Source organism: Macrotis lagotis, chromosome 8, assembly GCF_037893015.1.
Source record: "Macrotis lagotis isolate mMagLag1 chromosome 8, bilby.v1.9.chrom.fasta, whole genome shotgun sequence".
NCBI lineage: Eukaryota > Metazoa > Chordata > Mammalia > Peramelemorphia > Peramelidae > Macrotis > Macrotis lagotis.
This window is the reverse complement of record NC_133665.1, coordinates 81,436,214-81,452,328: the sequence shown is the minus strand read 5'-3', so window position 1 is coordinate 81,452,328 and position 16,115 is coordinate 81,436,214. Positions and strand designations below refer to the sequence as shown.

The window sequence follows — 16,115 nt, the reverse complement described above, 5'->3', positions numbered from 1 at the left end:
TAAAACAAAAAACAAAAACATTGATCTGCTCGCTCTCTCTCTCTCTCTCTCTCTCTCTCTCTCTCTCTCTCTCTCTCTCTCTCTCTCTCTCTCTCCCTCTCCCTTCCTCCCTCCTCCTCCCTTTCCTCCCCCCAAAACTTGAATTTTGAATTGAATTGAGACAAGGATAGTGTTAACAGTGGTCTTACAAAAGAGCCACAGAACTCATATTCAGTCAGCATTGAATTGAATTGAATTGAATCTGAATTGAAATTCAGAGAATTACTCTTTGTGAATAAGACCCTTTGTGATGTGGTCCCAGTCATACATTAGCTCTCATGCCCAGTCTGAGCCCACCCTGCCCATCTCTTAGAACACTCCATTCCCCTGTGGAAACACTGAGGGTTTAGCACTATATTATTCAGATATCTCATTCTATGTGAACCAGGTTTTTGTCCCCAGACCTTGAGATCTAGCATTGACTCAAACTCTGACCTTGGAGCATGGTGAGGAGTAATAGAGCTTTCCCTTTGCTTATACCCACCCATCTCACAGTCCCAAAGCTTACCAACTAATTACTGGGAATTCACATCTAATCCACAAACTAACAGACTACCAGGGATCCATCTGTTCCTGGAAATCCACAGGCTTAAGTCCTGATTCCCCACACTCTCTCTTGTCTTCTGCAGTCATGTTCCATTTTATTCACACACACACTCTCTCTAATGCCATCAATAATATTCCGAAGCTCCAAACTCATTTTCTGACCCCATTTCATACTTCATCATTCTAAATGCCCTCAAAAACCTAGGGTCTGTTACTTGCAACGACACCTACTGTGCTAATGATGAGAACCGGGAAACCATCCTGACATTGCCTTCTAATTCCTTTAGAGCCAGTGGAAGGGTTGGGGGGGGGTGGATAAGATGAAAAGCCAACGATTAATAACTAGGAGTGACCTCTTTTGCAGCTCAAGCTGTTACCTATTTATTCGGTTTTACTTGTTCTTTATGGGAGATTTCTAGAAATTCGAGCTTGTTCCTTTACGACAAAAGGCAGAAAATCAGGTCCTGATAATTTATTTGTTCAATCAGCATTCAACATAAAGGTTAAGGATAATAAAATGAGTTTGTTTAGTGTTATATTTTTATTTTATATTTATTTAAATTTCTAAAATGTTTCTTTTATTTTTAACATTTTATTTAATATTTAATATTTTAAATATTTATATTTAAACTTTGATTAGATTTGATTTTATTCATAATCAGCTATGATTGGGAACCCATCCCAAGACTTTCAGCCCTGCAGAACAGCTGAGGTGTTTGAGATACAAACAGGAAAATGTGGATTCTCTGACTTTCCAGATGATGGCTGCAGGCTATGCCTGAGGTTTGGGGGTACTCAGCCTTGTCCCATCACATCTGTTTACCTGTTCATATTGTCTGATCTAGACTTCACTCCCTTTAGTTTTTTTGTAAAAAGTAGGTAAAAGATTATTTCTATAATTAAATTGCCCCATTATGATGATGGAAATAATTGCTTCTCCTTGGTGGTTAGTGAATGATTCCATTGATGCCCTAAGAGGGAATATTTGACATTCTCTGCCTAGATGGGTTGTGAGAGACTTTGACCAAAGGATAACAAATCATATTGTTTTCACTAAACTTGTGAGGCCACTGACCTTCATATGCCACACACGAAAGCCTTTGAGAAGAGCTGCTTTGAAATGAGTCCTCAGTCCATTTGCTGAGGATGAATAGGGACGTGCTGGTTGAGTAGTAAAGAACACATAATTCATTTAGTTTTCTGGTACTGCATTTCCTGAGGGGGTAGAGAGGCTCATGAGAGTCTTGTGGCTGGTCAATTGATTGTACTTTTCAGCAAATTACACCCTTTGAGGATAACCACCAACTCTGCTGTGGATATGAAGTCTGATGAAAAGGGAACAGATGATCATCGTGGGAGGGTGGGTGGAAGGGGGGTTGGTATGGAATCCATGAAAGAAAAGCTTCATCCTGTGTTGCTTTTCATTTTCTCACATTTTTAATCAAGGGAAAGTTTTAATACATTATCTGTTCACTTTAGAATACAGGAAAGATCCAAGGTGCCCTGGTGGCAGCTGTGCCTCAGGGTTGAAGAAGATGGATAATCTCAAAATCAGCTGTGAGGAGTTTCTGTTAATGGGGTTGCGATATCAGCATCTGCAACCCCCTTCTCCGAATGTCGATTATATCTCCATCAGTCTGGTCCTCACTGATATCAGGAGTAAATCTACATACAAGGTAGAACTCAGGGTTATGGGTGTATATTTCCTTTAGACCCTTGTCTTAGGGAGGCCCTTTGGTGTATATAGTTGGAAAGCCTAAGGATTTAAGAAGGCAGTATAGTTAAGGAAGAGACAAGGATAGTGTTAACAGTGGTCTTACAAAAGAGCCACAGAAACTCATATTCAGTCAGTATATAATCATTTTGTTATATCTTCTTCTCTCCTCTCCTCTGCCCTACCACATGCTGTCACCTGGATAATCCAGGTGGTATTATAGCTGGCTACTTGGAATTGTATTCTCTTTCCCTAATAGACATATGTACTCCCTTCAGGCCAATTTTTGTTTTTTGCTAAGATCTTCTTTTTCCTCTCTAAGACTGCTCTCAATGGTCATCTCCACCAGATTTTATCTGTTATGCAGGGTAGTGGGTCCCTACAATGTGATTTAGTCAGACCTCCATACTCTCCTTGGGATGAGCCTGCATAGTAGCAATTATTCAAGCAATTGTGTGATTTCATCAATGTGAATATTTCTGATAATAGATACTGAAACCAATCCATGACTGGCCATCATGCATAAATCTTATCAATCCTTCTTAGGATATTCATCTAACATTCTGGGAACCTTCCTTACATTCTGATATTATGAGAATGCTAATGTAGAACATACAGGTTTCCTCTTTCTTTTGATATATAGGATCATAGACCAAAAGCTGGAAAGGATCTCAGAGGTCATCAGTCCAATACCCTTATTTTTCAAACAAGGAAAGTGGGGTCTGAGGAATCAGGAGTCATCTCTTTTTTCTGGTCCCTTCTTTTTTTTAATTTTAAATTTTATTCACTTATTTATTCCAACTACATGCAATGATAGTTTTCAGCAATCAAGTTTTTTCAAGGTTTTGAGTTTTACATTTTTCTTCTTCTTTCCTTCCCTCACATCTCCTGTGTAATTATTTATTATGTCATGTTCCATCTGTACCCCTTCAATTCCTTTTGATTGATCCTCATCTCTAATTGTTTGGGCAGATAGAGCATTTGAGTAGGCTTTTATATGTTATCCTTCCTATCTCTCTTCCTAATCTCTTCCAATAAAGATTGTAAAACATATTCTTTTTGTACTCATGCTAAAAATTGTTAGGCATAGATGGATTGCCAGCCATCTATGCCCAGAAGTTTTTATTCATTTCTCCTTATAATTTTGCCAAAGGAAATATACTCAAGGTGCTTAAGATCTTCCTCATTTTTCCTTGTCAGCAGAGCATATGCCTGTCTGTCCATTGATTAGCTAACCCTTATTAATTTCAAACTGTGAAAACATTAATATGTTTTAGGATTGTTTGAAAGTTTGTTTCTTATTTCATGTCATGTTAATGGTTCTGTTGCTCCTCCAAAGGGAAGAAAGTAGAACAATTGGTCTTCAAGATACCTTCTTGCTTTTATTCTTAATCTAAGACACTATGTTTTATCATTGATAACAGATGTTTTTATTAAATTTTTTTATTAAATTTTTTTGTTTTTATCAAATGTTTTTATTGAATTTTTAAAAGTTGTTTTTTGGGGAAAATTACCAATTGCTCAAGTGAGCTACCTAAACTCATGGTCATTTTAACAATAATGATGATTGTAATATGCTGATATCCTTGAACCAGAAGATGCTAGAGCAAGGAGGAGAGCCTTAAAGGCCTTCTAATCTGACCTCAGTTACACACATACACACACACACACACACACACACACCTCTCAAAAGCAATACTTGGGGTTAAGTGATTCACTCAGGGTGACAGAGTTAGTAAGTGTCCAAGGCTGGATTTAAACTCAGGTCCTCATGATTCCAGGACCAGTGCTCTATCCACTATGCCAACTAGCTTCATTTTTAAAAAAGGTGGTGTCAGAGGCAGAAATGTGAATTTAGTTATTGCAGAACACTATACTACACAGCCTGGATGCTCTCCATTACCTACTGACCAGTTTAAGGAATCTGCATGTAGTAATTGGATTTGTCCTAATGAGTTATAAATAAATGAAAAATATATATCAAATTGTCTGTTAATGATTGGTGGATATAAAAAAAATTTGGTAAAGAGGTGGTTTGGTGTCTAGATAATAAGAAAATTGAATACTTGTGATACAATACATTTGTTAATGGCTACTCTATTCAAAGCGCTTGATGGCTATAATAACCAGAATAGAGTCTGTGTGGTAAGAGCACTGGATTTTTAATCAAAAAAGTCATGTTTAAATTAATTCGTGTTACCTTGTCTGTCCCTTTGGGCTTCAGTTTCTTCATATGTAAAAAGGTGAGGGAATTGAAGTAAAGGACTTTCAGGTTTGGGCTGCTCTATTCCTCTAAATCTAGGTTACTATAGTCTTGTGATGGTCCATCTCATGACACTTGTTTGCGGTGTATGGGGTTTTTATTTGTTTATTAATTTTCTAATGTGGTCTTTTTCCCCCTCCCAAAGTCAGAGAGTTTGTGGCTGCCTGTCTCCATCAAACCTGCCTTTCCCAATCAGATCCCCACAGCTGCACTCATGCCCACCTACATTTTGGAGGTGGATCAATTCATCCTGACCTCTGTTACCACCTCTACTGTGGACTGTGAAGATGATGAAACACCCAAATCTTTGCTGGTGTTCAATATCACCAAGGCCCCTCTCCAAGGATACTTCACCCACCTGCTGGATCATACCAAAGAGATCTCCTCCTTCACCTGGAAAGATCTAAATGACATGCAGATTGCCTATCAACCACCCAACAGCAGCCACACTGAGAGAAGAAATTATGAGGTAACTTGGGTGAAAAGTTGAAACCAAGAAACATAGTTTATTGAACTTATTGGAGTCTTTTCGCAGTCATTCAAGTCATCACCAATTTTCCAGACTCTTTCAAATAACTTTCATGTAAATTTTTGCTAGTAGATGAGAATCTAGGCACAGGCACAAAAATTGCCTAAGTGGCACTTAGATTGGACTGAGAGGGTTTCTAAGAATGAAGGCAGGCCCTTTCTTCTGAAGAGTTCTATGCTTCATGGAAAATAAATAGGCTCCTCAAATTGAAATTTATGAAGATGTTTTCAAGGCAAAAGATTCCCAAACCTCACTTGGAAACTCACTATAATACTGAATAGTCTTCCTTGTCAGGAGGTATTTTTTCTGTCTAATCTAAAGGACCCCCTGACTGCAATTTAAGCTCATTTCCTTTAGTTTTGCTGGAGAATAGATGGCTACAATCTCCCATATAATGGTCTCTAACTTACCTCAAGACCTACCAGGAAGTTGGTGAAAACATGGTGAAAAGTTTAAATTGATGTTGTTAAGGTTTATTGTAGAAAATGAATGTCCCCAGGGTTAGCAAATTGCCTTCTATGTAATTTAAGCATTTCCCCCCATACCCACCCTCAAGGACAGAAAGACTTTTAAGGTTGTAAATACTTGGTTTGAGCCTTTGTTTCATTTCCCTCTTTCAACTGTGAGAGCCCCAGTTATTCTTCTGATGACCTTGCCTCTCAAAACTTCCTGTGATGGAGTAATTTTCTAATTATTGACACAGATTTACCTTCAGCTGCGGACCCAATCATGCTATTATTTAGAAGGTTACTCTGCAGGTATTTTGGCTTTTGAAATACCAAATGGAACTTAAAATTGAGGGTGTGGGAAATGTTGTGATTCTTCTAGCAAAATTTCTCAGTTCATTAAATTCATTTATTTAAGCACCCACTGATAATAATAGTACTTTATCCAGAGGTAGAGGGGGATTGAGTTTAGATAAAACACAATCTTACCTTCGTGGAGCTAACAGACTGGTAAGAAAATTCTGTCTCAAATGCAATGAACAGATAGTTATCTCTTTTATTTGAATAAAGATAAGCTAAAGTTCAAGTGATTTTACTATTGTGTTTAGTTACTGATTTGAGAAAGTCAGTTAATGTCCATCTCTAGAATGAGGCTCCTCTCAGAATTTCAGAGATCAAGGATAACCCTGAGAGACTTGCTATGGAAAATGATATGGAGCTAAGTTTCCTTTTAACCCTGAGACTGATTTATGAGCTATATGTGGCCTGGAAACCACAATCATCTGTGGGTTTGGGGCCCAATGTGTTTGGCCAAGGCTTTTGAATGGGGCTTTGAAATGGTTCTGATCCCACCTGGATTATCTATAGTTATTTATTATTTGGACTAATGGTTTATAGAATAATTTTTACCTTTTTTCTCACCTAAGCTTATGTTCAGAATCCTAGAATAGAAAGGGCTTTCTTACAGATAAATTAGTCTAACACAGGCAGAAAACAGAACCAAGAAAAATAAAATAAATTACCTTGGTTCACATAGATAATAAAAGTATAGAGTCCAGGTATGAACCTAGGCATTCCATTCCAAACCAATGCTCTTTCCAACACTGAGAATGTGTTGCATATTTATTACCTCTTTTATTGGTGATATCTTCTTTTTATGCCTGACATGAGAACTGCTTGTAGTATAGATCTCATACTGAAACCTTTAAACAATTGCTGACTGCTCTGGAAAGGTTTTTATCCCACCCTGGTCAGATCATTATATCATTAATTTATAAATTTTTATGAAGAGAATCACTGAAATATTAACTGTATAACTGTGCCAGTGATAGTGAAACTAACTATGCAATTTGAGTTTAAGATCATGGGTGTAGAGCAGGGATTATTTTTTTTTAATTAAATTAAATTTTTTAAATTACATGCAAAGGTAGGTTTCAACATTCATCCAACCCCATGGCACCAGTCTGGTAAAAGTTGTACATGTATACCTATATTTAAGATATTTCAATCTCAGTTATCTTCTGATAGAGAAATTAGAATTAAGGGGGGGCAAACATCAAAAAGAAAGGAAAAGCATAAAAGAAGTTTTTGAATGTAGTATGCTTTGGTCTGTATTCAGACTCCACAGTTTTTTTTTTCCACTGGATGTAGATATCATTTTCCATAACAAGTCTTTCAGGGTTATCCTTGATCTTTGAACTTCTGAGAGGAGCCTCATCCATCATATTGCTCATCTTACAAAGTTGTTGTTAAAGTGTATAATGTTCTTTTGGTTCTGCTCATTTCACTCAGCATCAGTTCATGCTAGTCTTTCCCTGCTTCTCTAGAGGGACCATTCATAGTTTCTTATAGAACATTAGTACTCCATAACACTCATATACCATAACTTATTTAGTCATTCCCCAATTGATAGGCATTCCCTCAATTTCCAACTATTTGTCACTGCAAAAAAGAGCTGCTATAAATATTTTTGAATGTGTAGCATTGACCCCATTTTTTTATGATTTATTAGGGATATAGACCTAATAGTGCTATTGTTCGATCAAAGGGTATGTACAGTTTTATTGTCCTTTGAACAAAGTTCCAAATTTTTCTCCAGAATGGCTGGATCAGTTTACACCTCAATCAACTGTGCATTAGTGTCCCAATTTTCGCACATCTTCTCCAACATTGATCATTTTCCTTTTTTTGTTTTCTTAGTCAATCTGATGGGGGGGGTACTACAAAGTTGTTTTAACTTGCCTTTCTCTAACCAATGATGATTTGAATCATTTTTCATAAGACTATAAATAACTTTAATTTCCTCATCAAAAAACTGTCTGTTCATATCCTTTGACCATTTATCAATTGGAGAATGACATATAAACTTATAAATTTAATTCAGTTTTCTATATATTTTAGACATGAGTCCTTTATATTCTGAAAAATATATATATATGTATATATATATACTAGCTGTAAAATTGTTTCCCAACTTTTGCATTCCTTCTTATCTTGACTGCATTAGTTTTATTTGTGCAAAACCTTTTTAATATAGTTGAAATCATGCATTTTGCAATTTAAAATGTTCTTTTACTGAGTCATAAACTTCTTCCCTCTCCATAGATCCAATAGAATATCTCATACTCTCTTAGTTGGTCTGTATTATCACCCTTTATATCTAAATCTTGTACCCATTTTGACTTTATTTTGGTCTAGGCCTTGAGATGTTGGTCTTTGTCTAGTTTTTGCCATGCTATTTTCTAGTTTTCTTAGCAGTTTTTGTCAACTAGAGTTCTTATCCCAAAAGCTAATGTCTTCTGGGTTTATCAAACAGTAGATTACTGCAGTCATTTACTACTATTTCTTTTGTACATGTTTTATTCCACTGGTCCATTACTTTATTTCTTACCTAGTACCAGGCAGTTTTGATGACTGATGCTTTATAGCATAATTTTAGATTTGGTATAACTAGACCATCTGCCATTGCTTTCTTCCCTCATCATTTACCTTGATATTCTTGATCTTTTGTTGCTTCAGATAAATTTTGATTATTTTTCTAGTTCTGTAAAATAGTTTTTTTGGTAGTTTGATTGGTATGGCACTGAATAAGTAATTTAATTTGGATAGAATTGACATTTTTTTTATATAACTCAGCCTAACTATGAGCAATTGACATTTTTTCAGTTGTTTAGATCTGACTTTATTCATGTGAAAAGTATTTAGTAATTGTATTCAAATAGTTCTGGGTTTCTCTTGGGAGGTAGATTCTCAAGTAGTTTGTTATCTACAATTATTTTAAATTGAACATCTCTTTCTATCTCTTGCTCTTCAGCTTTGTTGATCATGTATAGAAATGCTGGTGATTTTTGTGAGTTTATTTTATATCCTGCTGAAGTTGTTGATTGTTTCGAGTAGTTTTTTAGTGGCTTTTTTTGAAATTTTGGATTTTTTTTAAGTGAAAAACTAAGATATTAACAATACAACTGTGCCAGTGATAAGAACTTAAAGTAAACACGCAATTTGAGTTTAAGATCATGGGTGTAGAGCAGGGATTCTTAACTTTTTCTGTCATGGATTCCTTTGACAATCTGATGAAGTCTATGGACCTCTTAGGATAAATATTTTAAAATCTATTGAAAAAATTTTTATTCTTAATTTTAAAAATTTTATTATTTTTATACCTAAATATATTTTTAAAATTTTAAGTTCCAAATTCTCTTTTTATCTCTCATCCATTGAGAAGGCAAATCATATTTCAATTATATGTGTAAAATTATGTAAAACATTTCTATATTAATCATATTAAGGAAAAGCAAGAAAAATAAAGTGAAAATAGTATGCTTAAGTTTGCACTCAGAGTTCATCAGTTCGCTCTTTGGAAGTGGATTATATAAGTGGATAACTTATCTTGGATTGTTATCTTAATCAGAGTAGCTAAATCTCTCAAAGTTGATTATCCTTACAATATTGCTATTGGTTTGTACATTGTTCTCCTGGTAATGCTCTCTTTACTTTGCATCAGTTCACTTAACTTTTCTCAGGTTTTTCTGAAAGTATCGTGCTTGCCATTTCTTATAATACAATAATATTCTTTTACAATCATATACTACAACTTGTTCAGCCATCCCCTATTTGATGGGCATTCCTTTGGTTTCCACTAAAAGTGATGCTATTTTAAATGTATTTTAAAAATACACAGGACTTAAAATCAAGTGAATGTCAAGTATCAAGTGAGTGAAAATATTCAGGGTTTTTTTTTGCCATCTAAGTGCACAGATTTCCTGAAATCTATTCATGAACCAACCTGTACATCCCTGGTTAAGAACCTTTAATTTTGAACGTATACTCCATTTATCTCCAATTCTTAGCATTTCTCATTCCTTTGAAGACTAAATTTAAGCCCTACTTTAAATGGAATCTTTATCCTTTCTTGATTCCTCTTGTTGGTGTATTTTTTCTAATAAATTACTTTGTATAAATATATTTTATATAAATTTATCTGTGTATATATATATTATATGTGGGTGTATCCCACCTTCATTAGAATATAAGATTCTTGAGGACAGGAACTATCCTATTTTAATCTTTGCATCTCTGAAGCCTGGCATAGTGTTTTGTATACAGTCGGTGCTTAATAAATTTTTATTGAATTAAACTGAATGGCAATAGTGATGTTCTGGTATTAGGCAGGAAACAGCCTGGACTTATTTTCATTTTCCTTCTAGTACAGGTCCTATTTTATCCAGTATCTTGTCAATGAGTGCTGAAGATGAATCTTTCTATGTTCAACAGGTGGAGTTTGAAGTATACGACTTCTTCTTTGAAAAAAGTTTACCAATCATGGTCCACATCTCCATCAGAACAGCTGACACAAATGCTCCTCGAGTGTCATGGAACATGGGTGAGGTTCAATATTGCTCACTGTGCAAATTGCACTCGAGGATATATGAAGGGGTTCCCGGGATCATGAATTTTTAAGCTGGAAGAGACTACAAGAAGTCATTTTATCTTTTCCTGAAGTAGTAGAGTGCTAGCCTTGGGAGTCAGGAGGATCCAGGTTCATCCTTCTCAGACACTTTACCAGCTGTGTGGCCTTGGGAAAATCTTCAAACTAACACTGAAGTGCTAGATGATTCCAATGGCTCTTTTCAAAGTTCTTTTCAAACTAGATCTTTTGATTCCAGGATCTTAGAGATGTTCACTGGAATAGTAATACCTGTGAACACGTGCCTCATTGGTTTCTGCCTCTATTTTCCCTTTGAGGAATTTGACAGACAGTTAAAATGGAATAAATATTTTTGAAAGGGAAAAATGACGTAGAGCCTTAAAATGCTTTCAAAATATCTTTTTTTGCAGACAGTCTTGGAAAGATAATCTCCTGGTTCCCTATTCTCATGACTCTTAAAATAAAACTGACGATAATGCACAGAATTTTCAGAAGCCCTCTTTTACTTCTTGCAGGTCTGAGTCTTCTGGAGGGACAGTCGAGGCCCATCACCTGGGAGCAGTTTCAGATAGTGGACAATGATGACATCGCTGCTGTCCGCCTGATCACTGTGGATGGCTTACAGCATGGGCGACTTACTGTAAGAGGTAGGCAGACCTTTATCCTTTGCCACAATCCAATTCCCACAGCATTGATTAGGGGAGGGGTCTACCATGTTCAAGCTACTGAATAGGTATTGTACTGAGAATATGCCTATGATAATAACATTTAAGGGAACCAGCCTGTTATTTCTTTGCTGGAAAGGGCCCTTCCTTTGACTACAACCATTATCCCACTTCTATGTAGTTAATGTCAGGGTTGGGATCAGAATATAACAGATAACTCTTGTGTGTCCAGTGTTTGTTATAACCACAAGATGTATGGTCACTCCTTTTTGAGCTCCCAGTGATCTGTCCGAAAATGTAGCACAATTTTTATAGCAGTCATAAATGAATGGAAAGGTCAAGCCATGATTAAATGGTATCCTAGGTTCTATAGATAAGGGCAGCTTTAGCTCTGTCATTTTCCTTGATGACTCTTTAAAAGGGGTGTCTAGCTTGAATACAAACCAGGATTCTTAGTTTCATTATAGGAGAAGTGGGTGAGTCCTATGCCCTGCCACTCTTAATTAGGCACTGTTGACCTGGGTCCCCATGGGGCTATTAGTCTCAATGTCCAAAGATGATAAATCGAAGGACTTCTGTTTATCTCACTTTACCAGTGTGAAGGAGCCTTGAACTCTATAGAGTCAGAGAACATGAGTTACCATCTAGAGTCTGCCTATAAGTCATTGTGACCTTAGACAAGTCATTTACCCCTCTCTGGACCTCAATTTTCTTATCTTGACACTGAGGTTTGCATTCAGTGGTCTCCACAGTCCCATCCATCTCTAACTTTCTCTGCGGTGGTTCTATTGATTGGCACATGGATTTTTTTTCTGTAGGTTCTTTTTTAGACTTTTATTTCAACTGTTCCTTCACTTTCTTTTCTTCCAGGAGGGAAAGGCTTCATTTTCACTGTAGCTGACATTCAGGCTGGGGCTGTTCGCTACCATCATGATGACAGTGACTCCACAAAGGATTTTGTGGTCTTCAGAATTTTTGATGGCCATCACAGTACTCGTCACAAGTTTCCAATCAATATCCTGCCTAAAGATGACAGCCCCCCTCTCCTTATAACTAATGTTGTGATTGAACTTGATGAGGGGCAGACTGTGCTCATCCAAGGTTCCATGCTAAAAGCTTCTGACATGGACTCCAGTGATGACTACATTTTCTTTAATATCACTAAACCTTCCCAGGCTGGGGAAATAATAAAGAAGCCAGGTCCAGGACTTACTGGTAAGCCACGGAGCAACTATAACAGGATAAATGTTCTCTTCCCTTACTTTTTCCTTAGACCACTTCTTCCATATTCACTGAAAGCACAGTTTCTTAGAAAGTTTCACAATATTATGAATTTTTTTCAGATATTCTCTCTCTCTTTTTAAAAATTAAGGCAATGGGGTTAGGTGGCTTGCCCAAGGTCACACAGCTAGGCAATTATTAAGTGTCTGAGTCCGGATTTGAACTCAGGTACTCCTGACTCCAGGGCCGGTGCTCTATCCAATGCACCACCTAGCTGCTTCCCAGATACTTTCTTATAAACTCTCATTAATTTAGAATGTTCTAGTTAAAATTATTTTTGGTGATTTAGATCTAGGCTGGGCTCAAGTTTCCTTTTGTACTTTCTGTTAGAGAAAGAAAAAGGTTGGTAATAGAAACTAATAATATTGAAAGGATTAAGTGAGGGGGATATTTAACTTATGAAGGCAAAGCAAATTGATTTCAGATACACAAAAAGGTCCATTGTAAGGTCCATTTACATGACCCATTTCTGTGCTAATGATTGATGATATTTACTAAAAAAAAAGGTAAATCAGAATCTCTATTAGAGAAAAACTACACTTTTTTAAAGTTACAAGTTGAAACCTCCCCCATCCTACCATGCCTCTCTTCCCCATCTCAACTACTTTTGTCACTATTCCATGACAGTGAGATTTTACCATTATATATGTACATACATATACATATATAGTATATATATATATACATATATATATAGATAGATATGTGTGTGTGTGTGTGTGTGTGTGTATAGAAAGAGAAAGGCTCAGTGAGTGAGTGTACCCTGAGGGTGCATTGTTTTAAATAGGTAGTGTCACTTGGTGAGTCAACACATTGTTTATCATAGGGTGCTAGGCAGAGTATTGTAAAAGTATTTGGTATTCTGTGGCCCAACAGGCTATGCAGTCCCTGGTTTTCTTCAGAGAGATCTTTTTAGTGGAATTATCTACTATCGACACTTTGGTGGAGAAATATTTGAGGATTCTTTTGAGTTTGTCCTGTGTGATAGCCATGATCCTCCCAACCTCTCAGAACCACAGGTAAGAGGACCCCTTTGAATATTCTTTGAAGAACTACTAGGAAGATATCATAATGTAACAAGGTAGTATTTGGGGTTTGAAGTTTGCTTCTGACAGTTTTTAACTGTGACTAAGAGCAAGTCACCAAACTTCAAAAGCTTGATTCCTCATCTACAAAATGAGAATAACAACACTTGGAATCTGTCCTTTACAAGGTTATTGTGAGGCTCAAAAGAGAAAATGAATGTAAAAAATTTGAAAAAATGTTAGGTATTATTATTTTAAAAAATCATAATGTTCAAACACTGAGGAAATTAAAGTGTTATTAACTTATGAGGAAATTATTAAAGTAGAATTCAGAAATCATTTGAGCAAACTTTTCTCAAGTGACAATTATAAAATCCTAGAAATTGAAACAAATTGAAGTCAAGTCAAGCTATATTTATGTTTTTGCTTGTGAAAGTTACATATTGCCAACAGGAATGGAGTGAACTTTCTCTTTAGAGGAGGATTTACAGAAACAGATTTTGGCTCAGTGTAAGGAAAAAAACCCAAACAATTTGTATCATCCAAAAATGAAATTAGTTTCCTTGGTAGACAATGACTTCCCTCATACTAGAATTTTTCAAGCAAAAAGTAGATGATCACTTTTGAACTGTGTAGTCAAAGGGATTCTATATAGGGGAGGGATTGAACTAAATGGTTTCTGAAGTTCCATCCAACTCTAAGTCCAGATAAGTTTCCATGATTTTTTATATTTCTTATACCATTTTTGCCTGTGTTCTGTATTCTTTCTTATGTCACATTTATTTGTATGCATGATTTATCTCCTCTAGTGGATTGTAAGTATGTCAAGGGCAGTTTTTCACTTTTGAATCTTTCTCATCCTTTAGTACAGAGAATTGAACATAGTAAGCATTTAAATATTTAAATATTTTGATAGATTCATGTTCTCAACAATCAATCTACTAATCAACAGGCATTTATTAAGTATTTACTACATACTAAGTACTTTGTTAATCACTCAGGATACAAAGCAGGACAAAAGCATCTTACATGCTCAAGGAGCTTATGTTTTAATGTAGGAGAGTACATGTATATATACTTTAAGAAATAAATTCAGAGTAGGGAGAAGATAATTTTAGAGGCAAAGTATTTTGTTCATAGCCTCCAACTATGCATATTATGACCTATACTCAGCTTCTCATTCTGTTTTTTTTGTCTTTCCAATAATCCTCCATAGAGGCTTTTTCCTACCATAATTGAGGCATTCTGTATCTTTTAACATTTTGATAGCACTTGGCATTTTCAATGGTTCCCTATCCTGTAGGATTAAAAAAGAAACTTCTTATTCTGGAATTTAAGAATCTTTACATTCTGCTTCCATCTTCCCGTATTATTCGCATTACTTCCCTTCCAATATTTTGTGTTTTGACCAAACTGACCAACTACTGCTTCCTGATGCTGACATTTAATTCCCCAACTTCTATGAATTGAATGGGTCATCTTTGCCTGGAATTCACTCCCTCCTTAAACTATTTCTCCAAATACTAATTTAACCACTGGATGGCAGTGCTGCCCCAACCAGATCTTCTTCACCAAAGGAACCAGGCATTGAAAAGTTCTGGATTTACCATGGCAATTGTTCTTTCTTCCCAATACCAGAAGCTCCCAGTATCAGTTGAATGTTAAACTATTTGCATTTCTCAGAGAACTGATGACTTTTCCCTCCCTAACCCCTGAACCTCCCATCTTCCAACTCTGCCTCTTTAATTAAAATTAAATTAAAATAGCTCTTGATTTCCCACCTCTTGAGAGAATTCCCATCCTTTGCTATATTTTGCTGAACCTAAACAAGACCTAATGGGTCAGCCATAAAGATGAGCTGGCAAACATGTTCATGTAAACAATTTATAATAGACATAGAACCAATAAAAAAAATTCCAGTAGCACCAGTAAGATCCCAATAATACCACAAAGTTATACCCTTCTCTCAGATTTGGGCAGTTATTTACCCAAACTGGGGACATTCCCTAAATCTATAAGTCTGGAAGAAAACATAGTTCGAAGTATTTAGCTTCAGATTCTCCTGGAGTAGCAGGTTTCAGAAGTGTGAGGGTCGACCCAAACCTTCCAGTATAGGAATCCAGTGAGTCACCTATTCCTCTGCATCTCTGATCCAGACTATCTGATTCTGAGTCTTTCCAGATGCCAGATACCAAGACTGGTGTTTTTCCTGTGGGTGTTCTGTGGTTTCACATCATATGACTTGATCACATATGGAGTTGGGGAGGGGAGTTGGGGGATGTGCATGTGTGTTGAACTAAAAGGCAGGTACTTATTGCTTATTCCATCCTCTTGTCCTCCCTGCCACTGTTTTTTCCCCTCCCTTCTCTTTCTGTCCTTGAAATAATAAAAAAAAATTGGCTGATGCTCAACTCTATGATATACACACTCTCAGAGGCTTCATAAATTGTAATTAAGGGGGCTGGGGGTGGGGTGGGAGACATGAAGCCTGTCTTTCAGATGAGATATCAATACAGCTTCTGTTACGTCCATCTTCCTTCAAAGCTCAACTCAGGAGCCATCTCTTCTATAAATTCTTTCCTGATTCTAACTTCTTTTATACGAATTCCTTCATCAAATTAACTTTTACTTATTTGAGAACCCATAGTTGGCCAGTCACTTTGTAATAATTAAGTGCCTT

At 36.2% G+C, this 16,115-nt stretch overlaps 1 protein-coding gene across 7 annotated transcripts in view; it reads left to right on the top strand.

The window, feature by feature from the left end:
• Positions 1-16,115, top strand: part of FREM1 (FRAS1 related extracellular matrix 1) — a 182,530-nt gene that overhangs the window by 37,374 nt on the left and 129,041 nt on the right. For all 7 annotated transcript variants that reach the window (XR_012470856.1, XM_074197539.1, XM_074197535.1 and 4 more), the window contains 6 exons: positions 2,065-2,261; positions 4,708-5,031; positions 10,311-10,419; positions 10,980-11,111; positions 12,000-12,344; positions 13,287-13,429. Coding sequence is in view for 6 of the 7 variants with exons in the window: in XM_074197539.1 (XP_074053640.1) it covers positions 2,065-2,261; positions 4,708-5,031; positions 10,311-10,419; positions 10,980-11,111; positions 12,000-12,344; positions 13,287-13,429 (1,250 nt within the window). In the remaining variant the exon portion in view is untranslated. The remainder of the gene's footprint in view (positions 1-2,064; positions 2,262-4,707; positions 5,032-10,310; positions 10,420-10,979; positions 11,112-11,999; positions 12,345-13,286; positions 13,430-16,115) is intronic.